The sequence below is a fragment of the Falco cherrug genome, chromosome 3 (assembly GCF_023634085.1).
Source record: "Falco cherrug isolate bFalChe1 chromosome 3, bFalChe1.pri, whole genome shotgun sequence".
In the NCBI taxonomy this organism is placed as follows: domain Eukaryota; kingdom Metazoa; phylum Chordata; class Aves; order Falconiformes; family Falconidae; genus Falco; species Falco cherrug.
The window spans coordinates 14,618,232-14,645,520 of NC_073699.1; the positions used below are offsets into that span (position 1 = coordinate 14,618,232).

At 65.6% G+C, this 27,289-nt stretch overlaps 4 protein-coding genes across 7 annotated transcripts; 1 reads left to right on the top strand and 3 right to left on the bottom strand.

The window, feature by feature from the left end:
• The first annotated feature begins 100 nt into the window (after positions 1-100).
• On the top strand, positions 101-16,925 carry SHARPIN (SHANK associated RH domain interactor). 4 transcript variants are annotated; one of them, XM_055703910.1, is made up of 14 exons: positions 101-226; positions 4,608-4,782; positions 5,485-5,595; positions 6,780-6,921; positions 9,694-9,784; positions 10,046-10,319; positions 10,687-10,811; positions 10,992-11,165; positions 15,014-15,174; positions 15,566-15,677; positions 15,751-15,930; positions 16,030-16,128; positions 16,230-16,373; positions 16,527-16,925. In XM_055703910.1, the coding sequence occupies exons 1-14, from the start codon at positions 101-103 to the stop codon at positions 16,605-16,607; spliced, it is 1,995 nt and encodes a 664-aa protein (XP_055559885.1). In that variant the 3' UTR covers positions 16,608-16,925. The 4 variants fall into 4 exon arrangements, with proteins under 4 accessions (XP_055559885.1, XP_055559884.1, XP_055559886.1 ...); XM_055703909.1 differs by lacking the exon at positions 101-226 and adding an exon at positions 294-674; XM_055703911.1 differs by lacking the exon at positions 101-226 and adding an exon at positions 702-3,990.
• A 152-nt stretch (positions 16,926-17,077) lies between these two features.
• LOC106631436 (cytochrome c1, heme protein, mitochondrial) lies at positions 17,078-19,624 on the bottom strand. The gene is made up of 7 exons (XM_055703918.1): positions 19,468-19,624; positions 18,482-18,675; positions 18,263-18,389; positions 18,016-18,173; positions 17,735-17,895; positions 17,546-17,646; positions 17,078-17,403 (listed from the first exon to the last, which is right to left on the bottom strand). Exons 1-7 carry the CDS (start codon positions 19,549-19,551, stop codon positions 17,299-17,301), a joined length of 930 nt encoding a protein of 309 aa, XP_055559893.1. The 5' UTR covers positions 19,552-19,624; the 3' UTR covers positions 17,078-17,298.
• Positions 19,625-19,891: 267 nt separating this feature from the next.
• GPAA1 (glycosylphosphatidylinositol anchor attachment 1) lies at positions 19,892-24,591 on the bottom strand. The gene is made up of 13 exons (XM_055703921.1): positions 24,500-24,591; positions 24,128-24,227; positions 23,873-24,052; positions 23,673-23,784; positions 23,442-23,589; positions 23,050-23,151; positions 22,766-22,962; positions 21,851-22,047; positions 21,625-21,778; positions 21,446-21,529; positions 21,178-21,374; positions 20,920-21,090; positions 19,892-20,378 (listed from the first exon to the last, which is right to left on the bottom strand). Exons 2-13 carry the CDS (start codon positions 24,199-24,201, stop codon positions 20,135-20,137), a joined length of 1,860 nt encoding a protein of 619 aa, XP_055559896.1. The 5' UTR covers positions 24,202-24,227; positions 24,500-24,591; the 3' UTR covers positions 19,892-20,134.
• Positions 24,592-25,987: 1,396 nt separating this feature from the next.
• On the bottom strand, positions 25,988-27,262 carry EXOSC4 (exosome component 4). Its single transcript, XM_055703920.1, has 3 exons — positions 27,054-27,262; positions 26,534-26,740; positions 25,988-26,446 (listed from the first exon to the last, which is right to left on the bottom strand). The coding sequence occupies exons 1-3, from the start codon at positions 27,234-27,236 to the stop codon at positions 26,087-26,089; spliced, it is 750 nt and encodes a 249-aa protein (XP_055559895.1). The 5' UTR covers positions 27,237-27,262; the 3' UTR covers positions 25,988-26,086.
• Positions 27,263-27,289: the final 27 nt, after the last annotated feature.

Below are 27,289 nucleotides of genomic sequence, written 5' to 3' on the forward strand. Positions count from 1 at the left end.
CGCGGCCCGTCCGTCCCCGTCGGAGGCGGCAGCTCTCTCCTCCCATTGGGAGGTGGTCCTGGCAGTCGCGGCCGATCTCCCTTTCGGTTGGCTGAGGCTGATGTCGCTCAGCACAGCGCGCCCGCCCTCCGCGGGAACAGGAGCGAGACCCCTCCCGCCGGCAGGAGCGCTCGGAGTTCTGATTGGCTGCCGCGGACAAAGACGGGGGGAGCGGCTGTCAATCACGGTAGGGTCGCGCCTGGCGCCCCCAGCTGGCCCGGGGGGACGCTGCGCCTGCGGGGGCGGGGTGGGGCGGGGATCGGACCGTCCGCTCCCGGAACGCGTGGCCACGGCGGCGCGTTTCCTGCCCGACCGGACCGTCCGCTCCCGGAACAGTCGGACACTGCTAGGGGTGGCGCTTCCCCCGCCCCGATTCCTGGCGGAAGTGGAGGGAGGCGGCGGTGGCGGTGATGGCTCTGCCCGGTGCCCCCGCCCCGGCCCCGGCCGCGGCCCCGGCGCCGCCGCCGCCGCCCACCGTGCTGATGGCGGTGCGGGCGGGGCTGGCGCAGCCCCCCCGCCTCCTGTCGCTGCCCGCCGCCGCCACGCTCCGCCTGCAGCTCAGCGTCGAACCGGCGGCCGGCGGGCAGCGCCGCTTCCGCCTGGGCTTGCGGCACCTGGAGGCGGGCGGCGGCGCGGTGAGACCGGGGGCCCCCACGATGGGGTGGGGGTGGGGACTGGGGGGTCGTCCCGCCCCCGGTGTCCGACTGCTTTCCCGGTGGGCAGCCCTCCAGTGCGGGGACATCCGGGGCTCCCCTACCCGGGCCTGGCGGATCGGGCCCGACGCCCGGGGGGGGGATCCGGTGGCGGGGGGCGGTGTTCCCAGGGCTGTGCCCCCTCCATGTCCCTCTGTCGATCCCTGCCCGGGGCTGCCCGCGTTCCCACCAGCCGCCAGAACCCCTCCATGTCCGACACCCCCCCCTCCCGATGTCCACACCACCTCTCCGTGTCCACCCCCCCATGCCCACAGCTGGAGGGGCTTCGGGAAGGAGCTGAGCTGCTGCCCCCTCCCCCCCCACCTGCTCCTGCCTGCACTGGCAGGGGGCTTCAGGGGGAGGGGGGCAGGGAGCTGGTTTCTGGGCATCTCCGCGGGGCTCCAGGCCCCCCAGGTTTTTGGCAGAGATCCTCTGTGCTGTGCCAAAGGGCTGCCGGCTGCCGCCGCTGCTCTGCTTCCCCCCAGCCTCCGTCCAGGCTGGGCGCTGGAGCTGGGGGGGGGGGGGGGCAGGAGCGCTGGGGAGGCGAAGGGGATTGCTTGTGGGAGACGGGGGCTCTGAAGCCTCGCACGGGGTGTCTGCGCCGTGTCCCCCTGCTGCCCTCGCCTCCTTCATCCTGCTGCTGCACCACTTCTGTGTCATCCAGTGGTGGGGTGGTTTGCCAGGGGTGTAGGGGACTCACACCCACCTTCCAAGAGTAGCTGGTCTGGCCCCCTGCTATGGGTAGGGACAGGGACACCTCCCAGCAGACCAGGCTGCTCCCAGCCCCGTCCAGCCTGGCCTTGAGCTCCCAGGGATGGGGCACCCACAGCTGCTCTGGGCAGCCTGTGCCAGCACCTCGCTGCCCTCAGCGTAACAAATTTCTTCCTTGTGTCCACCCTACATCTCCCCCTTTCAGTTCAAAGCCGCCCCCCAGGTCCTGTCGCCCCAGGCCCTGCTAAAAAGCCCATCCCCACCTTCCTACAGCCCCTGTAGGCACCGAGTGGCCGCAGCCAGGTCTCCCCGCAGCCTCCTCTGCTCCGGGCTGAGCCCCCCCAGCTCTCGCAGCCTTTCTCCGCAGCAGAGGGCTTCCAGCCCTCGGACCAGCTCCGTGTCCCTCCCCCGGCCCCGCTCCAGCAGGTCCCTGCCTGGCTTGTGCTGGGGACCCCCGAGCTGGGCGCAGTGCTCCGGGGGGTCTCCCCAGAGCGGAGCAGAGGGGCAGAATCCCCTCCCTCGCCCTGCCAGCCACGCCGCTCGGGGTGCAGCCCAGGAGCCGGTTGGGTTTCTGGGCTGTGAGCGCACGTTGCCGGCTCGTGCCCCGTTTGTCACCTCCCCGGTCCTTCTCCACAGGGCTGCTCCCCCTGTCCCCCCCAGCCTGTGTTGGTACAGGGGGTACGGCCCCGACCCAGCGCAGGACCTTGCACTTGGCCCTGTTGAGCCTCACGAGGCTCCCACAGACGCACCCTTCCAGCCTGCCCAGGCCCCTGCCTCAGGAGCAGACCCACTCCTGGCTGATCTATCCCCGATAAGCTCAGCTCCAGGGGCCGCCACATGTGGGCTGAGACCTTTTCTCCTGCCTGACACACTAAGGCTGGGCCGTTCCACTGAGCCCCTGGTGCCTGCTGCCTTGCATTCAGTGCCTTTCCTCTCCCTGTGTGCTCCGGGTCCTGCTTTGTGCCACACTGGAAGTCTTCCCGCTCTGTGTCACCACTCCCAGTGCCGGGGAGGTGCTCTGGAACCAGGGGTGGAGGCAACGGTGCTGTCGCTCCCTGTCCAGTTATGCTTCCTGCCACCCTGACCCACGCTGGCTGCTCCGTCGTCGCCGCCATCGCTCCTGCAGTTAGCTTGAACCTGGGTTTCAGTTTCTGCCGGAGCGTGGCGGGGCTGCGGCACATGCCTGCCAGGCCATGGTTCAGCCCAGGAGGCGGGCGATGGCCTGAGCCAAGAGGCGGCCTGAAAGGGAAACACAGAGTCCCTGGCAGGATCCCCACTCTCCTTCTCCCCTCTCAAGGTCAAAGCGCTGCGGGGAGTGGTGACACATGGCAGCTGAGCCGTCCTCCTCACCGGAGCACAGCGTCTGGCCCATTTGCCCTTGGGAGAAGCGTGCTGGCCCCGTTCTCATCCTGGCTCAGGCGTGGAGGGCAGCGCTGGGCCGGCCCTGGGTGGCAAATGGTGTCGGGGCAGCTGCTCAGCCCCACGGCAGCCTGAGTGCCGCCTGGCTGCTGGTGTCAAACCCGGCAGTGCCGCGCGTCCTCTTGGCCTCAGTTTGCCACCGTGGGATTAATGGGGCTGGCTGCCCGCCCACCCTGACCTGGCGTTACGGAAGGGCTCCGGCACGGGATCCCTGCCCGGGATCTGGCTGGCAGGCAGCTCCCACAGGGAAGGAGCCCAGGCTGTGCCTGCGGGAAGGGAGTCGGCTCTCGGGGCAGCCAGAGGAGCCTCTGCCGGCTCCAGGGAGCACTCAGCCCTCGGAGGGCTGTGAGCTGGGAGGGAGAAGAAGGGGGATGAAGTTGTAGGTCGGTTGTACTTCCAACTGGTACAGCTGCAGAGGCTGGAGGCAAGAGGCTCCTCATCCTCAGGAGAGGTTAAACAGCCAAAAATTCCCACCTGAGCACTGGGCTGATGGCTCAGCGGCTCCCAGATGTGCCTGTCGCCTGGGGCTCTGCAGCCCACCTACCTGCTCCCACCACCTCCCATGCCTTCCCTGGTACTCGCTGGGGATGGTGGCTGCTCCCCTGGGTGCCCCTTGGCACAACTGCAGGAGCTGGCAGCTCCAGACACCCAGTGAATCGAAATCTTCTTTTCCTGAGTGTTTTCCTAACGGCTTGGAGCTGGAAGCAGCAGGGGGGGGATGCAAGGCCACAGCTGACACGGCCACGTGTCAGGGACTTCTGGTTTGGGAGGTGGCCCTCACAAGGCTGTGTCCTAGGGTAGAAGTTTAAAATCGAATGAAGGAAACGAGCAGTTTCTCTCAAACTTCCTTCCAGCCCCCCATCTCCGTAGGGGCAGGCAGTGCTTGCCTGTTTCCTGGGTGGCTCTGCAGGGCCCGTCCCCGTGCCCCGGCTCCTCCCGAGCTGCCATTTTACCAGAAGCGGAATTGAAAGCTCTGATGTGAAGCCGAGACCGGTGTCAGCTGCGGGAGAAGCGGGTCTGGGGCACCCCGAGGATAGCCGGGTCTCCCTTGCGGAGGCTGGTCCTGGTCAGCGGAGAGCTGGCGGAGCCCATCTGTCTGCTGGGGGGACAGGGAAAGCTGAGCCCTGAGGTGCGTGTGTGTGGGGAAGGGTTTTCCCAAGGCTCGTTAAAGCAGGGAGGAACCGGCTTCCTCCGAGAACTGGTGTCATGGCAGCCCGACTCGTCTTGGATGTCTCCTGCGCTGTGGTTCTGGGAGAAGGGAAGAGGCGAGGGGTGTGGGCAGCCGGCAGAGATGGCCCTGCTTGTGCAGGGTGACCGGGGATGACCCAGCAAGTGCCAGGTCAATGGATACACACAGGTGGCAGCCCTCGGTGTTCTGTGGTGGCCTCTGGCCAGGGTGGAGGGTGTGAGACTGCAGGCTGCAGGGTGGCTGTTGAGCAGCGGTGGGGCTTGGCGGCAGCCCTGGGCACGGAGGGTCGGTGTTTCAGGCTGGGTTTGTGGCGCTGGGTGTGTGGTTTGGCACCCGGGGATGGAGAGTTGCGCTTGGCTTGGTGTGTGTGCCTGTTCATGCTTATCTCCTGGGAGGAGACCATGGTGGAGGTGAGGAGAGGGGCAGCTTGTGTCCCCAGGTCCTGGCTTGGATGCCGTGCTGGGGGGGTTGCCCCCTTGCCCGGTGTACCGTCTGCATGCGGTGTGTCCTCATCCTGGCTCCATTGTGGTGTGACCCTTTCGTCCTGCTTCCCCCAGAACATCGCCGAGTTCGACCTGAAGGATATCTCGTACAGGGTGAAGAGCCCCACTTGCCATGAGCTGGCGCTGCTCACCTCCTTGGATGAGCCCATGGTTTTTAACTTCGAGGAGGAGCGGGAGGCACAGAAGTGGTGGACGATCGTGAGCAGCTCTCTGCGGGAGGTGCAGAAAGGTCAGTGCAGGCAGGCGGCTGCCTGAGGGCTGGCAGGGACCCAGGGCATCTGCCTGCTGCCAGGAGGGTTCTGCCAGGCTTTTCTCAGCCCTGACAGCCAAGGTACCCAACTAGGAGGCAAGGCTGGGACTGGTCATGCTGCAAAATAATTCAGGTGTGCGATACCAGCTGCTCCCAGCTCCCCCGGTGCCGGGGCAGCATCTCAGCCCACTCCATCTCTGGGGCATTAACTCCTGCACATGGGGAGAGGAACGTTCAGAGTGTTCCTGCATGTGTTGGAGCATCTGAGGGAGCCCCAGGAGAAAGGAGGTGATGCAGGCAGTGACGTGGGAACAGGGATGACTGTCCCAGGTTGTGTGATCGAAGGAAAAGCAACACCAGGAGGGCCTGGGCAGCCAGAGGAGCATGGTACATCTTCGCTGCCCGTACCCCAGTGATCCTGGAAGCTCAGGGGAGCAGCGGCCAAAGGCTTTGCAGAGACGGTGGGCTGTTGGTGCTGCTCTCCAAGTGCTCTCGGCCCTTGGGATGTGGATTAAGGTCCCTGTTACCTTCATGTCGAGCAACCTTATGTAGCCCAGGGCTTCCTGGTGCATCTGCCCCCTGTGGTGAGAGTGTGGAGCCCCTTGGGGAGGGCAGTTGGTGGCAGTTGCTGCTCGGAGGGCTGGTGCTGCCCTGCTCTGATATATTCCTGGTTCCCCTCAGCCTTGGAGAGCACGCTGGAGTCTTATGCCTCATTTCTGTCCATGTCTGCAAGCGGTGCCTCTGCGAGTCAGGATCCAGATGATGCTTTTTGTTCGGAGCTTTCCAAGAAAGGTACATGATGGGGTAAGGTTTCTTGGCTCTTTTGGTATATCAGGAGTTACCAACTCTCCACAGGAGTCAGGCTCAGACCCAGGTACAGCTGCTCCCCTGCCTGTGGCTGACAAGCTTTTTTATCGTTATATCATTTAGGTTGGAAAAGATTTAAGAATATCAAGTCCAACCACTAACTCAGCACTGCCAAGCCCACTGCTAAACCATGTCTCCAAGCACCACATCTGCATGTTTTTTAAACACCTCCAGGGATGGTGGCTCCACCATCTCCCTGGGCACTCTGCTCCAGTGCTTGACAACCCTTTCAGTGAAGAAATTTTTCCTAACATCCAATCTAAACCTCCCCTGGTGCAACTTGAGGCCATTTTCCTTCATCCTATCACTTCTTCCTTGGGAGAAGAGACCGATCCCACCTTGCTACAGCCCCCTGTCAGGTAGTTGTAGGGAGCGATCAGGTGCCCCCCCCGAGCCTCCTTTTCTCCAGGCTGAGCACCCCCAGCTCCCCCAGCTGCCCTTCATCAGACCTGCGCTCCAGCCCTTCCTCAGCTCCGTTGCCCGTCTCTGGACACGCTCCAGCCCCCCCAGTGTCTGTCTTGCAGTCAGGGGCCCAAGACTGAACCCAGGATTCGAGGTGCGGCCCCACCAGCACCAACTATAAGGGGACAATCGCTGCCTGGTCCTGCTGGCCACAGTATTTCTGATGCAAGCCAGGATGGCTTCTTGGCCACCTGGCTACACTGCTCCAGCAGGACAGAAGCACGTGCCAAGGGTGGGCTGGGGGCTGTGTGTCCCGGGAGGTGGCTGTGGGCGTTTGGGTCAGCCAAGCTGTGCAGGAAGGGACAGAAGTAAGTTCCTGGTGGCCCCAAAAATTTCCCTCAGTGCTCTCAACTGCATGGCTGCGGCGCCACAGCTGCTCCTCCTGCCTCAGCTGCTCGCTGGCTGTGCAGCAAGCGTGTTTCCAAGGAGCCTTGTACAGAGCTCCTGCTGCCATTCTGCGCTGTTTCCACGCTGAACTGAACCAGAATTGCTGATTATAGATGTGAAGCTGTGGCACACACAGTCTCGGGTCCTTCTGGGCGCTGGCTTTGCTGGTGATGTGGGTGGCAGTGGTTGTGCCGTGCCCTGGGGAGGGTGTTTACAGACTGGCTACTGCTTTACGATTCTCCCTCTCCCCACTGCTGCAGAGGACCTGGCACTGAACCTCGCCCAGGCAATCGAGTACGGAGATGAGGAGGCGGCCTCGCAGTGTGCCGTGGCCCTGGCTCGCCAGCAAGCCACGCTCAGTATCCTCTGGAAGGAGACCAACTACCCCACGGATCATATCAGGTGAGCACCTCCGGCTATCACGTTCTCGGAGCCAACATGAGCACGCCTCGTGTTCCTCTGCATCCCTGCCCCGGGTGGAGCCGTGGGCCCTGTGCCAGGGCTCCATGCTTCCCTGCAGGCAGCTGCCTGCTGTGCTGCGAGCCTGGGGCTGTCCTGCCTGCCCAGCCAGCACCTGTCCCCTGCAGCTCTGCCCTTCTGCTGGACATTTGGGTCGCTTGCCCTGCGCTGTGTAGCCCTTGGGTCTGTCTTTTTTCATGTGTTTTTGCGTATAGCAGTGATGGTCCAGGGTGCCTGTGTGTCTGTCAGGGGCTGGCAGAGCCAGACCAGCCTCCTGCAGCTGCTGGAGCAGAGCTGCTCCATGAATTCCTCTGCCCTCAGTTGGGATCGGTCCTGGCAGGAGAGGGAAACATGCAGCTGATGCTGGGGAAGCCACAGCTTTCCTGGAAAATGTGGTATCCCGGGATTTGTACTTCTTCCCTAGCTCCCAGGAGGAAGGAGGGGCGGGGGATGCAGGGACAGGATGTTGGATGCTACCAGAAAAGCCAGGAATCCAGAGGGTGAGCCCATCTGAGCGACAGGGACCTGATCCCTTGGGGTCTTCAGGCTCAACTCGAACGCAGCTGTGCCGCTCTGCAGTGCGAAGGGACTGTCACCAGCTGCTGGGACAGCTTTCCCCCTGTCTGGGGGGCCTGAGGACCCCCCACCAGCAGCCTCCTTCGGTCCCTGCCACTCTCTGCCCAGGGACTGGCTCCAAAGGGTGCTGCCACATGCCACGCAGGTTTGTAAAAGGCCTCCAGGAATGTTAAAACACCAATTTTGCACCCCCACAGTGGTGGGCAGGGCCAGGCTGAGCAGATTCCGGGTAAACATCAGTAATTGTGGGGAGAGTTGTGGCTCATGGCCCTGCAGGGAGTCGGCGAGCCACAGGGCAGCCCGGCCGGTGTGCTGTGCCAGGAACACCAAAACACTTCCAACAAGCTTCCTTAGAAGCCTTCAAGAAGGAAAGCAACATGCCACGGAGCAGGAGGGAGCGTCCTTTGCATGGATAACCAGATGGTGGGTGGGAGACAGGGTCGGAATGGAGAGCGGAGGCGTCTGCAGAGACAGGGCTGTTCCAGGGAGACACAAATAACCTGGAAATGGCAATAAGCCATGAGGTCTGGTCTTAGGCTGGACTCATGGCTCTAAGCACTGGAACTCAACGCTGATAAATGCGAAGTGGGGCAAACAGGAAGGGTGCTGGTGGGCCCACAGCAGCAAGCGGCCATGCGGCAGACCTGGAAACAAGTGCACACATTTCAGGCAGGGCCAGCAAGACCTGCAGTGTTTGGAGTTGTGGTGGGGTGACCCTGGCTGGGCATCGGGTGACCCTGACTGGGCACCAGGCACCCACCGAAGCTGCCCCATCACTCCCCTCCTCAGCTGGACGGGAGAGAGAAAAGAAAACGAAAGGCTCGTGGGTTGAGATGAGGACAGGGAGATCGCTCAGCAACTACCGTCACAGACAAAACAGACTCTACTTGGGGAAATTAATTTTTTACAGATCAAATCAAAGCAGGGTAGTGAGAAATAAAAATTATATCCTAAAACACATTCCTCCCACCCCTCCCTTCTTCCCAGGCTTAACCTCACTCCCCAGTTTCCCACCTCCTCCCCCCTCCCATGGGACACAGTCCTCCACTAGCTTCTCCAACCTGAGTCCTTCCCACGGGCTGTGCATCTCCACGACCTGCTCTGGCATGGGTCCCTTCCATGGGCTGCAGGGGGGGGATCTGCTCCCCCGTGGGCTCCATGGGCTGGGGGCACAGCCTGCCTCGGCGTGGGCTCCCCACGGGCTGCTGGGGAATCTCTGCTCCGGAACCTGGAGCCCGACCTGGGGTCTGCAGGGCTGCTGCTCTCACGTGTTCTCACTCCGCTCTCTGGCCACTGCTGTGCAGGTTTTTCGCCCCTTCTTAGTTCTGTTACCCCAGAGATACGTTATCGCTGTCGCTGATAACGGGCTCGTCGCGGTGGGTCCGTCTGTGAGCCGGCTGGTGTTGGCCCATCGGGCACGGGGGAAGCTTCCAGCAGCCTCCCACAGTAGCCTCCCACTACCAAAACCTTGCCACACAAAACCCCCTGCAGGAGTCGTTAGGAAAAGGTGAGGGGACAAATGGGAGTTTCCAGCCCTACCTGCCTGCTTCTTGGGAAATACTTGGGAAATCCAGCTTAGATTTTGTGCTTAGAGGCATGAAACACCTTTTGCAAGAGGTCCTTAAAAGGTTCAGACGGGTCTGAAGGAGAGGCAGCTGGCGGGGTGACACGGTTCTGTGAGGGACCAGCATGGAGAGAGGGACTAAGAGGCTCAGGAAATTAGGAAGCACCTGATTTAAAGTGAGTGAAAGGAAACACACAGTGAAAGTTATTGCCAAGGCTGCATGGAGGCTGCAAGGATACATAGGCTGGAAGAGAGGATAAACAAAATGAGGGAAAAACACGTTCCCCATGCGGTTCAGGATGCAACCCTCGGCAGGTGCGGGCCAGGAGCTGCTGGCAGAGGCAGGCAGGGTGAAGGCTGGGGGGTGCCTGTCCCAGTTTCCTGGGATGCAATCTATGGATCACAGTTGGAAACCCAGTGGTAGACCTCACAGGACCCTTGCAATGGGCACCGCCTGCGGCGTTGGCTCTGCAGCTTGGAGCAGCAGGCTGAGCATGAGCAGCTGGTGCTGAGCGCGATGCCAGGACCCCACAATCCTGGCAGCCTTCCTCTCATAGCATCCATCTCTTCTCCAGCATGAAGGTCGGCGTGGAGGATGCAACATCTTCTGCAAGCATCATCATCAGGGTCCGCGCTCACACTACAATAGGAACACTCAAGCAGCAGGTATGGAGCGGTGTGAGCCCCCCGGCCTGGCTGGGAGATGGGAGCCCCGTGGTCCCTGCAGACCCCTGTTTAAATGCGTTTCCCTGCGGTATGGGAGCTGGGCTTTCCCAGCCACTTCTCCCTTTGTGGAGCTGGCTTTTCACTGGTTCTCCTGGCCCACCGACGTGTGCCAGCGTGGGGTCGGCCCCCGCCAAAATGCAGTGAGCAGCTGTGGGGAAGCTGTGGCTGTGGGTTCACCTCCAAGCTTCTCCTGCTGCCCAGGTCTTCCACGATTATGGGTTCCACCCCTTGGTTCAGCGCTGGATCATCGGGCAGTGCCTGTGTGTGGATGAACGGACCGTCTCCTCCTACGGCATCCGCAGGGATGGCGACATTGCGTTCCTCTACCTGCTCTCGGCGAAGATGGCCGAGCTCACCGAGGAGCGCTACGAGGAGGACCAGGCGCGGATCATGCTCAGATCCATCTCCTCACTGACTGACACCACTGAGGAACGGCAAAACGACAACACCCTGCCCAACACATCTCCAAAGAAAGGTCTGGCTCTCCGCCCTCCCCATGGCCACCGGTGGGGAGGGCAGCCCAGGTCCTGCCCTGGTCCCCGTGCCTTGCCGCAGCGTGGGGTGCCAGACCACGTGTGGCAGCGGAGCCCTGTGCTGTGAGCTGCTGGGCTCTGCGGGACCGGCAGTGGGCTCAGCGCCGTGGGCTGGCCCAGCTGCTGCCCATGGGCTGGGGCAGGGCCGGTCCCCAGGATCTGTGCTCCCTGCTTGGGGGCTGGTCTACCCTGGAGAGAAGGGGCCCCCCTGGCACAGTGCGGCACGCTTTCGGCCAGGCCTGGCTGCCTGGTCTGGTGCTGGTCCCTGGGCTGGTTGTAACGTCGCCCTTCCCCGGCGTCTCTCCCCAGACTGGGAGAACGAGGCCAGCAGGAAGATGGACATCGGTGAGATCAGCCAGCACTTGGACACGCTGCAGATCAACGACCTTTTCAGTGCCCAGCCTGCTGCCACGAGCCTGCCCTCCCCAGTGCAGGTACACGGCCTGTGGTGTGTCCCTGCCCTGTCACCCCCCTGCTCTGCCCCCAGGGTCCTCCCTTTCTCCCAGGCTGGGGGTGCTGGCGAAGGATGGGCGCTCCCTCCGCTTCCTGGCTCCCCCTTTCCCTCTCTCCAAAGCATTTTCTCTGGCTTCTACATCTCTCGCCTGTCCCTGCAGGTGGGCTGGTCGTGTCCAAAATGCACCTTCATCAACAAACCCACGCGGCCAGGCTGCGAGATGTGCAGCACAGACCGTCCTGAGGACTATGTGGTCCCTGGCAGCTACAAGCCAGACGAGACGGAGCTTTGGAGGATGCAGCAGGAGCAGGAGGGGATCCTACAGTACCAGCAGGTAAGGGGGCTTGCTGTCCACTGCGGGGAGACGCCGCGCTCCCCGCACCCTGTGCTCAAGGACAGACCCAGGGAGGGTCGGGCATCGGCAGGGTTTGGAGGTGTGGTGGGCACATGGATCCTGCCGCACTCTGGGAAACAGGCTGGGAAGGAGAGGGAGACACCCTGAGGGGCAGCACAGGGGGCTGTTGCAGCCCCCTTCCTCACCCTGCTGAGGGGCAGCTGCTGCCTGCCCGTGCACCTCGGGGACTGGCCGAGGTGCTGCGTCGTGAGCACTGCGTCTTCTGGCTGTGAAGAGATTTCCACGGCAGCGGCAGGGATCTGGCTGCTCTTGTTTGCCTGCGGCCATACAAAGGGCTGGCAGGGTCTGTGGCAGGGCAGGGATCTGTGACACTGCAGGCAAACCTTGGCAGGATGTGGCACCCCGGTCCTGCGGGTCCTCCTCTCACCTAGCTGCGCCGTGTGTGGTGGTGGCAGCCCCGTGCCGAGGAGCCGTCATGCTGCGCTTTCTCCTGTGTGCTGGAAGCTGTTTCCCATTTTGTAGAACCATGGCAGGGGGGCTCTGACAGGACCTCCCACCCCCAGTGTATGGCTGCGGGGGGAGCCCCAGCCCCCAGGTCAGGGTGCGCTGCAGGGCTCGGGGGGATCCTCTGTCTCAGCCACTGACCAAACCTTCTTTCTTTTTTCTTTTGTGCTGGGATCTCGCTAGGAAAAGGGAAGGAGAGAGGATGGCTCAGCTGCGCGCTGCGTCCTGGGCTCAGGTTCCTTGGATGACATCATCCACCTGTCCTCCGAATTCTGCTAGCCTGGCCCACCCGGACACCCTGTCCTGCCCCTCCGGCCAGGGCCCGGTGCCTGCCAGGACCCGGCGCCCACCAGCCCTGCCCTGACGTGCGCCCAGCGGCTGCCGCCGGGCCACCCCTTTGCTCAGACCCTAGAGTCGATGCGGGAATTTTCTGAGGGAGAAGAGCCAGTGGGGCCCTGGCTCAGCGCCGAGCTGCTGCTGCGGGGATGGTGCCGCTCGCTCTGGTGGCTCTGGGAGCGGGGGGCTGGCAGGGGAGCATGGTGGTCTGGGCCCCTCAGGACCCTGTGAGCACGGCAGCTCCCCGGTTAACTGTGTCCAGTGCCTGCTCCTCCTGCCTGTGATGCCAGCGGGGAGGGGGCACACCCTGACCCCCTGCTGCAGCATCAGAGGAGCCTCCTCCTACCAGCAGCCCAGCCCTCTCCACCATGCCAGGCCACAGCCCCTGCTGCCAGCTGGCTCTTGGCCGTGCCGCCGCTCTGCCCAGCGCCTGCCAGGCTCACGGGGAAGGGTCTGAGCCCCCTCTGGGGTAGGGATGCGGAGAGCTGAACGTGGTCGGCCCCGCTGCCACCTTCCTGCCGCCATCCTGTTCGTGAGGGCTTTTGTGAAGAGCCAGTGTGGCCAGGGGATGGCACCGTTGCCAGTGGTGCTCTGGAGGTCTCTGAGGCTCGGCGGGGGGGGGGGTGGGGGGGGTGGGGGCTGTGCTCAGGGGGTCTTAGGCTCGGGGGGGCTGTGCTCTGGGGCATCTCTGGGGGTCTCTGAGGCTCAGGGCATCTCGGGCCTGGGGTTTCTGCCTTGCTCTGTAGGCAGAGGGGCAGCATCATGGCAGAGCAACTTTGGGTGCTGGCAGGGGGTCACCGTCGGCAGGGCCCAACCCTGCGCCCTGCAGCCCCCCTCACGGGCACAAGCCCTTGCCAGGTCACTGGCCCTGCGGCACCCATGGGAATAAGCTGGGGGCTGCTGGCTGAAGTCTGGGTCTGGGGGTGCTCGGTGCCACGCTGCGCAAGCCCTGCGCTCCCCTCAGATCTGGCACCGGGACGGGCAGAGCTGCTCTGCCCAGACCAGTGTCCACATGGGCCCAGCAACGCGTGCGGTCATCGGCCAGGGTGCTCTGTGCCATGGGTCCCTCCAGCCACCAGCACCCTGGGTGGCCACGCATTTGGTTGTTTCGTGTTGCACGTTGTGCTGGAAATCTCATCCCACAGCCACGCAGGGCCAGGCTTGTCCTGGTGGGGAGCCACATGTTCCCAGGGCCAGGGCAGAAAGGTGGGACCCTCGGTTGGGCTCGGGCTCCTTGGGCCCTGATGGGGCCGTGGATGGATTCTTTCCCTCATTAAAGCCTTATCCCACCATCGCGGCTCTGCCGTCTTCTTGTGCCGCCGGCAGCTCTGTGGCGTGGGGGGTGTTCATGCAGTGAAGTGGACAAGCTTGAGAAGCAGGAACCTCAGCAGGGCCAAGTGCAAGGTCCTGCCCCTGGGTCGGGCCGTACCCCCTGTACCAACACAGGCTGGGGGGGACGGGGGGAGCAGCCCTGCGGGGAAGGACCGGGGAGGTGACAAACGGGGCAATGAGGGGCATGGCCAGCAGGAGTATCCAGAGGGGATTCTGCCCCTCTGCTCCGCTCTGGGGAGACCCCCGGGAGCACTGCGCCCAGCTCGGGGGTCCCCAGCACAAGCCAGGCAGGGACCTGCTGGAGCGGGGCCGGGGGAGGGACACGGAGCTGGTCCGAGGGCTGGAAGCCCTCTGCTGCGGAGAAAGGCTGCGAGAGCTGGGGGGGCTCAGCCCGGAGCAGAGGAGGCTGCGGGGAGACCTGGCTGCGGCCACTCGGTGCCTACAGGGGCTGTAGGAAGGTGGGGACGAGCTTTTTAGCAGGGCCTGGGGCGACAGGACCTGGGGGGCGGCTTTGAACTGAAAGGGGGAGATGTAGGGTGGACACAAGGAAGAAATTTGTTACTATGAGCACAGTGAGCCACCGACACAGGCTGCCTGGAGCAGGGATCGATGCCCCATCCCTGGAAACATTCAGGGCCAGGCTGGATGGGGCATAGTGAAAGGTGTCCCTGCCCACGGCAGGGGTCTTGGATGGCTGCTCTTGGAGGGTTCCCCCCACTCAAACCATGATGGTTCTGTGAAATGGAAGAGCAGCTGGCCAGCACTTCCTTGCAGGGTTGCACCAGAGCCAAGCCATCCTGAGCAGCCCACGCCAAAGCCGGCCCTCAGTGCTGCACCCTCACGGCTGCTGCTCTCGCCAGGGCAGGGCCGGTGCCAGGATGGCGCTGGGGCCCAGCGGGATGCCGTTGGCAGGGGTGTGGGGTGGGCTGGGGCCCCTTGGCAAAGTGGGGAGCCCTGCGCGGGTGATGCTCGGGAACGGGTTCATGACTGCGGTGATGGTGAAGCACCGGTGTGGTGTGAAGTGTCACCAGCGCCCGAGCTCTGGCAGACTCTGCACCCGGGGAGCAGGGGCCATGTGTGGGTGATCGGGGGCGCTGCCTTTTGTACCGGCCTCCGCAACATGCACAGAAAACCACAGGCTTTAAAATATAATATAGTGCCCCCTAAACAGCCACACTGACCCTCAGGGAGTGCTGGGACCCCAGCAGCTGCTTGGGCTTGGTGCTCGCATCCCTCGGCTGCATGGGGACAGGGAAATGCCGGGGAACATCTCGGTGCCGGGTCTCACCACAGTACGTCCACCAGCAGCTGCCCCCCACTCTGCTTCCCTTTCCTTGGGGGAGTGTGTCCCTGCAAATCCAGACACAAACCCTGAACACAGCTGTTCCTCCTGGCTCCCGAAGCTGTGGAGGACTTTGGACAAGTGTCCCCAGTCCCTTGGGTGGTGGCTATGAGGGTTGTGGGAGGCGTGGAGCCGTGCCAGCTTCCCTGACCAGGCTTCTTCACCGCCGGTGGGTCAGAGCCAGAGATGTCCCCTCCAGTCGGGCACCCTGGGCTCTGGCTCAGGAGCCACCCCCTGGGGTGGGAGGGGGGCTTGCAGGGGCAGGTGGCAGCGCTGGGGCTGGGGGCTGACCGGGACTGTTCCTCACCGGCAGGCACTGGAGGCCGAGCGGCTGAAGAACTTCCAGCAGCTGCTGCAGCTGGAGGAGGAGGTGCTGGTGCCCAACCAGGAGGTGCTGGAGTGCCGCATCTGCTACCAGCAGGTCCCCCCCGGCGAGGGGGTGCTGCTGCGCGAGTGCCTGCACAACTTCTGCAGGTAACACCTGATGGAGCCGCCTGGTGTCTACAAGCCCCCCCCCCCCCAATCAGCGTGGTGACTGGCCCTGAGAGACCCCTGCCATTGTGGTGACCGGCCCCTAGCCCCCGTCATTGCGGTGACCGGCAGTGACCGGCCCCGAGACCCCTGCCATCATGGTGACCAGCCCAGAGGCCCCTGCCATCACTGTGACTGACCCTGGGACCCCTGCCATCACTGTGACCAGCCCAGAGACCCCTGCCATCACTGTGACTGACCCTGGGACCCCTGCCATCACTTTGACTGGCTCAGAGACCCCTCCCATCACTGTGACCAGCCCCTAGCCCCCTTCCATCACAGTGACTGGCCCAAGACCCCCATCATGGTGGTGACAGGGCGCCTGTTCCTGCAGGGAGTGCCTGCGCCAGGTGATCAACTACAGCGAGGAACCAGAGGTGGCCTGTCCCTTCCGTGACGACTCCTACGCCTGCAGCAGCCACCTCCAGGAGCGGGAGATCCGGGCGGTGAGTGCGTGCCAGGTCAGCGGAGGAGGAGGGAGGTTGGGGCCGCATCCTGACCCTGCCCGTGCCCACGCAGCTGGTGTCACCGGACGAGTACCGGCGGTTCCTGGAGAGAGGCCTGATGCTGGCGGAGCGGCGCAGCCCCAACAGCTTCCACTGCAAGACCACCGACTGCCGCGGCTGGTGCATCTACGAGGATTCGGTGAACGAGTTCCGCTGCCCCGTCTGCCAGGCCCTCAACTGCCTGCTGTGCAAGGTGAGCCGCCATCGCGCTGCTCCAGCCTTCGGCATCGCGAGGGGGCTTGGGGGGGGGGGGGGCGGCAGTGCTGAACGGTGCTGTCTCTGCACCCCCCAGGCCATCCATGAAGGGAAGAACTGCCGCCAGTACCAGGATGACCTGCGGCTCCAGGCACAGAACGACTCGGCTGCCCGGCAGACCAACGACATGCTGCAGGTGGGAGTCCCGTGGGGGGGGGGGCAGTGGGGAGGGGGGGGGGCTGGAGCGTGTCCCCGTGTCCCTGACGGCTCTCTCTCTTCCCCCCCGCCTCCCTGCAGACCCTGGTGCAGATCGGGGAGGCCATGCATTGCCCCACCTGCTTCATCATCGTCCAGAAGAAGGACGGCTGCGACTGGATCCGCTGCACCGTCTGCCAGACCGAGATCTGTTGGGTGACCAAGGGGCCGCGCTGGGGGCCTGGGGTGAGCAATCCTGGGGGGCAGGAGGGACCCCCCTGGCTCCCCACAGCTGGGGTGGGGGCTGAGTGACCCCACGGGGCCCTGGCCCACACTCCAGTGACAGCAGAGCTGGCCCTGCAGTGAGCTCCCACCCCTGACCCATGTGTCCCCCACCAGGGTCCCGGGGACACCAGTGGTGGCTGTCGCTGCAACATCAACGGACAGAGGTGCCACCCCCGGTGCCAAAACTGCCACTGAGCCCTCACCTGGCTCAGCCCCGTGGGGACGGGGACCCACCGGAGGCATTCGGCACCAGGAGCTGCTCTCCTCACGCCAAGGGATGGCCCAGCTGGAGTTGGAGCCCAAGCAGGACCCGGAGACGTTCATGGTCACAGGGCAAAGCTGCGTCCCACAGCCATGGAAGGAGAGAGGATGGACATGGGGCAGGGAGGTGTGTGTGGGGGGAGCCCTGCATTGCGGGGGCTTCATGGAGCCTCTGCTGGCAGCAAACCTCCCCCCCCCCAGAGGGGACTGGTGCGGCACTGGCCGTCCCAATAAAGCCATCTACATGCCACAGCCTTGCTGCTGCAGTGGGGGCGCCTGACAATTCAGCCCCCTCCAGAAGGGAGCGATGGGGATCAGTCCTTCAACGAGCCCACGACCCCATCCCAAGGGGCCGCAGCCGGTGCGGGGAGAGACGCGGCACAGGCAGGCACCACGCCATGCTCTCCCCTTGAATGAGATTTTATTTCTGTGTCCCCAGCCCCTCCGAGTGCAGGTGCTGCCCGCGCCGCGGTGGGCGAGCAGCGGTGCCTGGCTGGGGCCGAGGGCCGTGTTAAATAAGGAGCCACAGTGGGGGCACGCGCTGCCAGCTGTGCCCCACCGCAGCCCAGGGGTTGTGCGTGGCCCAGGTGGTGCAGCTGGGGTGGGGGGCACCCCGCTTTGCCCCCTACTTGGGGGGCCGGTAGACCATTTTCCTGCTCTTCAGCACAGACCATTTGTGGCGTTTCATGTAGTAGAGGAGGCAGCTGAGGAGCCCCGAGATCATCAGCATCTGGGGGAGGGAAGGAGTCACGCTGTGCCCCATGGAGCCACCACCCCTGGAGGAGGCCTTTGGGCACCGCGGAGGGGGGCACTGCTGCCCTCCCCCCAGGTGCTCCCGCCACCCCCACGCAGCCCCCAGGGCAGACACCCACCTTCAAACCCATCCGTTTGCGGTGGTCGTGCTCTGGCTCTGCTGCCCACCGCAGGAACGTGCAGACGTCCTTGGCGATCTGTGACATGGTGGCCGGCGTGCCTGCGGGCAGTGCCAGGGCGGGGGCTGAGCACCCCGGGAACCAGCACCCCCACGGGACAGCACTGCGCCGGCCCCCAACCCCTCTTACCATCATCATATTCCAAAATTTCATTGTAGATTGGGGGGGCCATGCCGATGGCCTGGCCCGGGAAGTATGGGTTGTAGTGCAGCCCCTCCCGCACTGTCACGCCGGCTGGGGGGTCGCAATAGCCGGTGAGGAGAGAGAACACGTAGTCCTCGCCCCCGTGCCTGCGGTGGGGAGAGGCGGGGGTCAGCCCCAGACTGCAGAGAACCCCAGGGCAGCAAGGCCGGGGTCCCCAAGCTCTGTGTGGGTCCAGGACCCACCAAACCACCTCCCTGGCCCCTTACCGGGCGTTGACGATGTAGCTGAGGTCAGGGGGCAGCGCCCCATTGTTGGCAGCTCGTGCCGCCTCGGGGTTGGGATAAGGTTTGGGAAAATAGTCGGAGATTTTGCCGGGACGCATAAACATCTCCCCGTTCTCATCCGGGCCGTCCATCACCTCCACCTGCATGGCAACGGAGGGAGAAGAGCCCTGAGCCAGGGGGGTACCAGGCACAGTGGGGCTGTCCTGTCCCATCCCGGTGGGGCACCCACCTCCTCGGCCAGCGCCTTGGCCTCCGCCTCGGTGTGTGTGACGCCGATGAGGTTGCGGAAGGCCACGTACTCCAAGCTGTGACAAGCGGAGCACACCTGCTTGTACACCTGGAACCCGCGGCGCACGCTGGACGAAGAAGAGGAGGTGATGGTCCCCGATCCCCACTGAGGCTCCCCATGACCCCCCCCCCCCCATGTCCCACCAGCCCCCGCTGGTACCTGCCGTGGTCAAGGGCAGCCAACGGGCTGCTGTGGCTCCAGGGGAAGCTGGGCGGGTGCATCTCCAGCTCGCCGGCGTCCACGGCCGAGCGCAGGGCCAGGGCCAGGCCCCCTCCGCCCGCCGCCAGCAGCCCCAGCGCCGACAGGGCCACCTTGCCCCCGCGGGACAGCCCAGCGAAGGAGGACATGGTGGCCTGGTGGGGGGGCACAGCCATCAGTGGGGCAGGAGGGACTGGGTAGCACTGGGAAGCTGGGTGCAATGGCACTGGGTGGGGATGGGGGGGAGCTGGGCAGGGATGGGGGGCACACCCAGGGCACTGGGCAGGGGTGTGGGGGAACTGGGGGCACTGGGCAGGGGTGGGGGAGAACTGGGCAGGGATGTGAGGCACACCCGGGGCACTGGGCAGGGGTGTGGGGGAACTGGGGGCACTGGGCAGGGATGGGGGGGCACACCCGGGGCACTGGGCAGGGGTGGGGGAGAACTGGGCAGGGGTGTGGGGGAACTGGGGGCACTGGGCTGGGATGGGGGAGAACTGGGCAGGGATGTGAGGCACACCCGGGGCACTGGGCAGGGATTGGGCAGGGGTGGAGCTGGGCAGGGATGGGCGGAACTGGGGACACCGGGCAGGGATGGGGGGGGAGCTGGGCAGGAATGAGGGGGTGACGACAGGGTCCACCGGCCAGAGACGGGGGTTTTGGGTGGAGGGAGCCGCGGGCACCGGGCAGGACCAGAGCGGGCAAGCAGCCACACCGGGCCGCGCCGGGCAGGGAACCGAGCAGGGCAGGAGGGAGAAACCAGCGGCACCGGGCACGGCCGGGACACACGGGGCCGGGCCGGGGGGGGGGGGGGGGGGGAACCGGGGGCACCGGCACGGCCGGGACACAGGGGGCGGGGGGAGGGGAACCGGGGCCCCGGTGGCGGCAGCCTCCGCCCCCGCCGGTGCCGCCCCCGGTGACCTTCAGTGCGGCGCGGGGCCGGGGCTCACCGGGGCGGGCGCAGTCCGGGCCCGCGGCAGCAGGAGGCGCCCGTAGGGCCGCAGCGGGAGGCTCCGCACCGCCACCGCCGCCATCGCTCCGCTCCTCCCGGCGGCCGCCGCGCCGAGGTCGAGGGGACGCGGAGGCCCCGTCCCGGACGTGACGTCCCCGCCCTGACGTCACACGCCAGCGGAACCGACGTCAGGGTCCCCCCTCCCTCCCCGCCCCCCCCCCCCCCGGTGTCCACCAGATCGGCTCCGGTTGGATCTTTGATCCGCCTTTATTGAGCAGCACCGCGCGGCGGGACCCCCCGTACGGGGCGGGCACAGACAACCCCCCGGCACAGCCCCCCCGTACAGCCCCGCGTGACCCCCCTGTACGGACAGGGGAAAGACCCCCCCACTGTGCACCCCGTGCCAGGCCCCCCCAGGCACAGACCCCCCCATATGGGCCAGGCCAGGACCCCCCGGTACAGACCAGGGAGCCCCTAACCCCCCCACTACAGACCAGGCACCCCTACCCCCCCATTCACACGGGGGGGGGCCGCAGACTCGAGGGGGGGGGTCCCCCCTGGGGCAGGACCCGCTGCCGCCCCGTGGGGGGACTTGGCTGGGGCTGGTGTCCCTGTCCCATGGGGATGGGGACATCCCTCCCGGCCCATCCATGCGCAGGGGCCTGTCACTTCCAGAAGAGAACGTTCCAGAAGAGCAGCCAGCAGGGGTAGGCGCAGAGGGCGAGGAAGGGGAAGAGCAGGGAGCCGTAGAGGTGGTGCTGGAGCAGCCCCTCGGCCACGGCCGCCAGGAAGAGCTGCCAGCCCTCTGCCACCGCCGCCGGCGCCTCCACCAGCTCCCGCTGCAGGAAGATGCCCAGCAGCAGCGTCACGGCCGGCGTGGCCAGCACCAGCAGCGCTGCCAGCAGCACCCTGCAGGCGAGAAGCACAGTCAGCCGCTGCAGGGCCCGGAGAGAGACCCCCGGTGACCCCCCGCAACCCCACACCACCGGGAGAGACCCCCAGCGCATCCCCACACCATGGGGAGACACCCCTGGTATCCCCCCATATCCCAGGGAGAACCCCCAGTGTCCCCCACCCTGGGAAGAGCCCCTGGTGACCCCTGGCATCCCTGCACCCCAGGGAGAGAGCCCCCCAGCACCCCCTCATAACGCAGGGGGAACCCCCAGCATGCTCACCCCAGGGAGAGAGCCCCCAGTGACCCCCCAACATCCCCACTGTGGGGAGACCCCCCAGCATCCACCTCACATTTCAGGGAGATCCCCCCCAGCACCCTCACACCTCAGGGACAGCCCCCCCCCCAGCATCCTCATCCACCCCAGGGAGAGCCCCTGGAGTCCCCCCGACCCTGGGGAGAGCCCCTGGTGACCCCTAGCATTGCCCCATCCCAGGGAGAGCCCCCCCAGCATCCCCCCCACTGGAGAGGGGGTCCCGGCCCCATGCCCCCCCTCACTTGGGGCCAGTGGGCTGGACGGCGGCAGCGGCGGGCACCATGGTGGCGGCCAGGAGGAAGCCGAGGGAGAAGTTGAGAAGGGCGAGGCAGCCCAGCTGCACGGCCAGGTACAGCAGTGCCAGCAGCTTCAGCGTCATCCAGCCCCGGTCACTGCCACCACCTGCCAGCACCCTGCGGAGACCAAGGGGGATGCTCAGCCCCATGGCCATGGAGGACAGCACCCCACAGACACCCCAGAGAGCCCCCCAGCCCCAGCACCTGTGGGTGTTGTGGGGCAGGGCCATGCCAGCCACGTAGATGGCGATGACAGTGAGCACCACGGCCTCCGACTCAGAGACGGGGAAGTGCTGGGTGGCCACACGCTGCCCCAGCACCGGCAAGAAGTAGAGAGCGAGGCCGGCGGCATGGCAGATGAGCACCGGTGGCACCAGCGCCAGAAGGCCGGGCCGGGCCTCCTGCGGAAAGCCGGTGGTGATGAGGATGGTGGGACTGGGGAGGGGTCTGCGGGGAGGGGAAGGGTCCTGACCTCCCCAGCCGCGTGGTCGCCGTCCCAGAGGCGCTCAGCGCTGCCCGTCTCACACTTGCTCAGCTTCATCCAGAGGTCCAGGGCGTGGGAGTGGTCAGGGAAAGGAGCGGAGCGGGTTTGGCCACCCCTTGCCCACCTCCTGGACCCCTGAGTCCCCCCTGCTTTGCCCAAAAGGATATCTTGAGGACGAGGACAAGGATGAGGAAGCCGAAGGCTGGCATGTAGACACCAATGGAGACGAAGCGGGACAGGGAGGGCAGGAGGTAGAAGAAGTAGGACTGGTGCAGCCGCTCCAGCAGATTGTTGAGCTTCCGAAACATCCCCTCCAGTGTCCTGCAGGCACCGGGCATGGTGAGCCGGGGGCAAAACTGCCCCCCAGAGCCCTCCCCACAGCCCCGCACTCACTTGCCCACGGTGGTCATGTCGTACTTGTACTGTCGGAAGCTATTGATGCCACGGAGGGTGATGGCTTCGATGCGGTAGCGGAGGAAGAGGCCGTGGTCACCACGGGGCCACCCCGACGCCTGGGCTAGCACCATCAGCAGCAGCGTCTGCAGGCTGTGGGCATAAGCAGGCAGCGAGTCCCAGTCTGAGCGTGGCAGCTGCGAGGGTCACAGAACCATGGAATTGTTTAGGTGAGAAATGACCGTTCAGATCATTACATCCAACCGTTCACCCAGCACTGCCAAGCCCAACCACTAAACCACGTCCCTAAGCACCACATCTATGTGTCTTTTTAAACACCTCCAGGGATGGTGGCTCCACCACCTCCCTGGGCAGCCTGTTCCAGTGCTGGACGACCCTTTCGGTGAAGGAACTTTTCCCAGTACCCAATCTAAACCTCCCCTGGCGCAGCCTGAGGCCGTTCCCTCCTGTCCTGTTGCTCGTTATCTGGGTGAAGAGACCGACCCCACCTCGCTACAGCCCCCCTGCAGGCTGTAGGGAGCGATCAGGTCCCCCCTGAGCCCCCACCTCTCCAGGCTGAGCACCCCCAGCTCCCCCTCACCAGCCTTGTGCCTCAGCCCCTTCCCCAGCCCTGTTGCCTGTCTCTGGACACGCTCCAGCCCCTCTACATCCCCCCTGGGGTGAGTGGCCCAAGAATGAACCCAGGATTTGAGCTGTGGCCTCACCAGCACTGAGTACAGGGGGACAACTGCTGCCCTGGTCCTGCTGACCGTGCTGTTGCTGACAGAAGCCAGGATGCCGCTGGCCACCTGGGCAAACTGCTCCCGCAGGAGAAAAGCCCCTGCCAAGGGCAGGCTGGGGGCCGTGTGTCCCAGCAGGTGGCCATGGACAGGGGTTGGCCCCAGCTGGGCTCACCTTGCCCTGGATGGTGCAGAGCAGCCCATTCTTCTGGCAGAAGGCATGGAAGAGATTGAGCAGATCCAGGTTGGGCAGCTGCCCGTTCAGCCCCTCCACTGCCACGTCAAAACTGGTCACCACGTCGCTGCTCAGCTCCAGTGAAATGGCCGCCTGGATGGCCCCGGCCCGGCCCAGCGTCCCCGAGGACCGCATCTCTGCAAGCACCGCACCGCGTCAGTGCCACTGCCAGCCCCTTGGCATGGCCAGGGAATGGCCGTGGCACCCCCAAGCACCCGTCTCACCAGTGACGTTGACATCATGGTAGGCCTCCAGCCAGGCCTCCATGCCCAGCAGGTCATGCTCGTTCACGAGGAAGATGATGTCCTTCGCCCAGTAGATCTGGCCTGAAGGGAAGGGGTGGCTGCGGCACCACGGTCCCTGCCCCGGCATAGCCCCAGCGGAGCTCGGTCCCTGCCCCGGCAAAGCCTGGCACAGCCCCAGTAGGACCCACTCCCCTTGCTGCCCCCCAGAAAAGCCAGGGTGCCCCGGGGCAGTGGGCAGGTGGGTACCTGGTGCTCCCATCCCTCACATCCCCACCAGGGAAGGATCTGCCAGGGAGCAGGGATTGGGACACTCAGCATCCCAGGGGACACCCCCCCCGGCTCCCAGACCCCCTGCCAACACTGGGACTGACCTCGGAAGTAGGAGGCGAGGGCCAGCATCAGCCCCACGGCCTGGTTGTTGTGGGGCCCCTCACTGCAGGGCACGCTCAGCACCAGCGACTCGGTGCTGGCGGCACGCGGCGCCCGCAGGATGCCGTACACGTTAGTGCCCTTCACCATCTGCCGAAGGAATGGGAGGGCTGGGGGTGTGCCCCGGGATGGGGGGGCGGTAGTTTTGGGATGGAGGGGCACCGGGTACGTACGTATCGCTCACGGGTCTCATCGGGGAAAGGCAGCGTGCGGGAGAAGGGTTGCCGATGCACCTCCAGCCCCAGGTTCCACATGGTTTTCTCCAGCCAGGCCACCGGCATCCCCCTGGGAAGCAGGAGAGGTGGGATGGAGCCCCTCCAACCCTACCTCTGCCCACGGCACCCCCCCAAAATGAGCTGCACCCTGCTCTCACCCCGCTTTCTTCTTGTGCCCGGCAAACTCCCGGCCATAGGAGAGGGCCCGCTCACCGAAAACAAACTGCTCCTCCACCATGGTGGAGCCCATGGCGTTCTCCGACATGTAGGTGCGGGGGGCGAGAGGCTGGAAGGCCAAGGCCAGGAACCAGCCCAGCCCAGCCACGTAGCTCAGGGTGCTGCAGGAGGAGAGACGGGGCCTCAGGGGTGGGAGGTCACCGCCTGGCAGCCCCCCCGAGCCCCCCAGCACTCACCAGAGCGGGGTGTTGAGGCGCAGGATGAGGCGGGAGAGCGCCCGCCGGCAGTGGGGGTCCGACAGCAGCCCCATGGCAGGGGGGTGCTGAGCTCCGGCTGCTGGGGGGAGGGGGCGGGGGGAAAGGTGGGGTGCCCACCAGCACTGAGGGTGCCCATGGATCAACCTGGGCCCCCTCCTCAGGCACCCACAGCCCCACATGCCCCCCATGGCTCTGTCTCTGCCCCCCACACACCCCACGGGCCCCACCCCTGCCCCACACCACTCACCCGACACCCCACACAGCCCCTTACCTGCCCCACACGTACCCCACAGCCCCGTCCGTGCCCCACACGCACCCCCCGCGCTGCCCGCCAGCCCGCGGCCCCCCCACCTCTCGGTCCCACCGCCCGGCCAGGCCGCTCAATCGCGGCTGCACGGGCCAGGCCGACGGGCGGAGCCCAGAGACATCGATGGGCACCGCCCGCCCCGCGCTGCGCATGCGCCGGCCGGGCCGTGTGGGTGTGCGAAGGGCTGTGTGAGGGCAGCAGGTGTGCAAATAGGCCGGGCGGGTGTGCAAAGGGCTGTGTGAGGGCAGCAGGTGTGCAAATAGGCCGGGCGGGTGTGCAAAGGGCTCTGTGAGGGCAGCAGGTGTGCAAATAGGCCGGGCGGGTGTGCAAAGGGCTGTGCAGGGGCAGCAGGTGTGCAAATAGGCCGGGCAGGTGTGCAAAGGGCTGTGTGAGGGCAGCGGGTGTGCAAATAGGCCGGGTGGGTGTGCAAAGGGCTCTGTGAGGGCAGCGGGTGTGCAAATAGGCCAGGCGGGTGTGCAAAGGGCTCTGTGAGGGCAGCGGGTGTGCAAATAGGCCGGGCAGGTGTGCAAAGGGCTGTGCAGGGGCAGCGGGTGTGCAAAGGGGCCGGGTGGGTGTGCAAAGGGCTGTGTGAGGGCAGCGGGTGTGCAAATGGGCCGGGCGGGTGTGCAAAGGGCTGTGCAGGGGCAGCAGGTGTGCAAATAGGCCGGGTGGGTGTGCAAAGGGCTCTGTGAGGGCAGCGGGTGTGCAAATAGGCTGGGCAGGTGTGCAAAGGGCTCTGTGAGGGCAGCGGGGTGTGCAAATAGGCTGGACAGGTGTGCAAAGGGCTGTGCGAGGGCAGTGGGTGTGCAAAGGGGCTGGTGGGCGTGCAAAGGGCTGTGTGAGGGCAGCGGGTGTGCAAAGGGCTGTGCAGGGGCAGCAGGTGTGCAAATAGGCCGGGCAGGTGTGCAAAGGGCTGTGCGAGGGCATCGGGTGTGCAAATAGGCCGGGCAGGTGTGCAAAGGGCTCTGTGAGGGCAGCAGGTGTGCAAATAGGCCGGGCAGGTGTGCAAAGGGCTCTGTGAGGGCAGCAGGTGTGCAAATAGGCTGGGCAGGTGTGCAAAGGGCTCTGTGAGGGCAGCAGGTGTGCAAATAGGCCGGGCAGGTGTGCAAAGGGCTCTGTGAGGGCAGCGGGTGTGCAAAGGGCCGGGCAGGTGTGCAAAGGGCTCTGTGAGGGCAGCGGGGTGTGCAAATAGGCTGGACAGGTGTGCAAAGGACTGTGCAAGGGCAGCGGGTGTGCAAAGGGCCGTGCAGGGGCAGCAGGTGTGCAAAGGGGCCGGGTGGGTGTGCAAAGGGCTGTGTGAGGGCAGTGGGTGTGCAAAGGGTCCGGGCAGGTGTGCCAGGGCCCCCCAACACCCCTGTGCTGCAACACACCATGGCTTACCTGAGTGAAGTGGCACAGCGTGGCACGTGGACAGCACGGCACACATAGACAGTGTGTCATACGGCGTGGCACACAGACGGTGGGGCACACAGCACAGCACACAGACGGTGGGGCACACTGACAGTGCGGCACAGGGCACAGAGACATTGCAGTACACGTACAATGTGGCACATGGTGCCAGACCTTTATTGACAAGAGGCTCTGGCTGGTGCCACCCCCAACCCTGGCGGCACCGCAGCAGCCGGTGCTGCTCAGTCCCCCATCAGTGCGGTGACCTCCCGCAGCCGCTCCCGCACCACCTGGTCCATGACGGTGTGCAGAGCGCGACAGGCCTCCTCGGCTGCCTCCAGGGCTGCCTCCAGCCGCTCCTGGTGCAGGCGGGCACTGAGCTGCAGCAGGGCGATCTTCCCCGAGGCCGGTAGCAGCGCCAGCACCAGCTGCGGCCCCCCCGCTGCCTCCTCGGGGGAGCTGAGGTCGGCCAGGGGGGTGTCCTCGGCCAGGCCGGCCGTGCTGGCACAGACATAGTCCCGCATGGGGATGCCGGCGTCCATCACTGCCAGCGTGGCCGCATTCACACAGGCACAGTAGTTTCCACCATCAGCCTGCAGGACCTGGGGGAACAGCGGGCACGGTGAGCCAGGGGCCATGCCAGGACCCCCGCCACACACCACACGCCTGTGTGTCCCTCCGGGCATCACCTGGACATAGATATCAATTTGGGAGCGGGGGAAGAGGCTGGTGAGGATGGCGGCCTCGAAGGTCTGCTTGAGGTGGAGGGCCAGCTCGCCTGCCTGCCGGTCACCGTGGGGCCGCCGCCGCCGCTCGCCGGTGCTGAAGGTGGCCATGCTGTACTGGCAGTTCACCACCGCCCGGTCGGGCAGAGCCTTGCTGCGGGAGCCGCGCATCTGCGGAGGGCCGGGACCCTGGTGAGAGGGCACCGACCCCCCTGGCCCCGGGGGATGGGGCGGGGGCACTGGGTGGTTGTCACTGCAGGGGAACCGGGGGAAACAGGGAGCAGAGGGCCTCGAGCCGCGAGGGGGCACGGGGGGAGCAGAAGGCCCGGTGTCCGGTGCTGGAGGCAACGGGAGGAGCCAAGGGGAAGCGGGGGGGGGGGGGGGGAACCGGCGTCCAGTGCTGGAGAACTCAGGGGGAGCCGAGGGGAACTGGGGAGCAGCTGGGAGGACCCGGGGGGAGCCTTGGGGCCCGGTGCCCGCTCACCTCGTGCGGGCCGTAGACGACGGCCAGCGCCTTGGTGTTGCCCTGCTCGATGTAGGCCGAGCCGTCGGCCTGCGCGAAGACGCCCATACGGGCGCGGACCTTGCGGAGTTCGGCGGGACGGCGCCCGTCCGCCCGGTACCCCTCGTCCGACAGCAGCTCGGGCGCCGCCATCTTGCCCGGCATGCACTGCAGCTCCCGACGCACCCCGCGCGACGACTACAGCTCCCGGCGTGTCC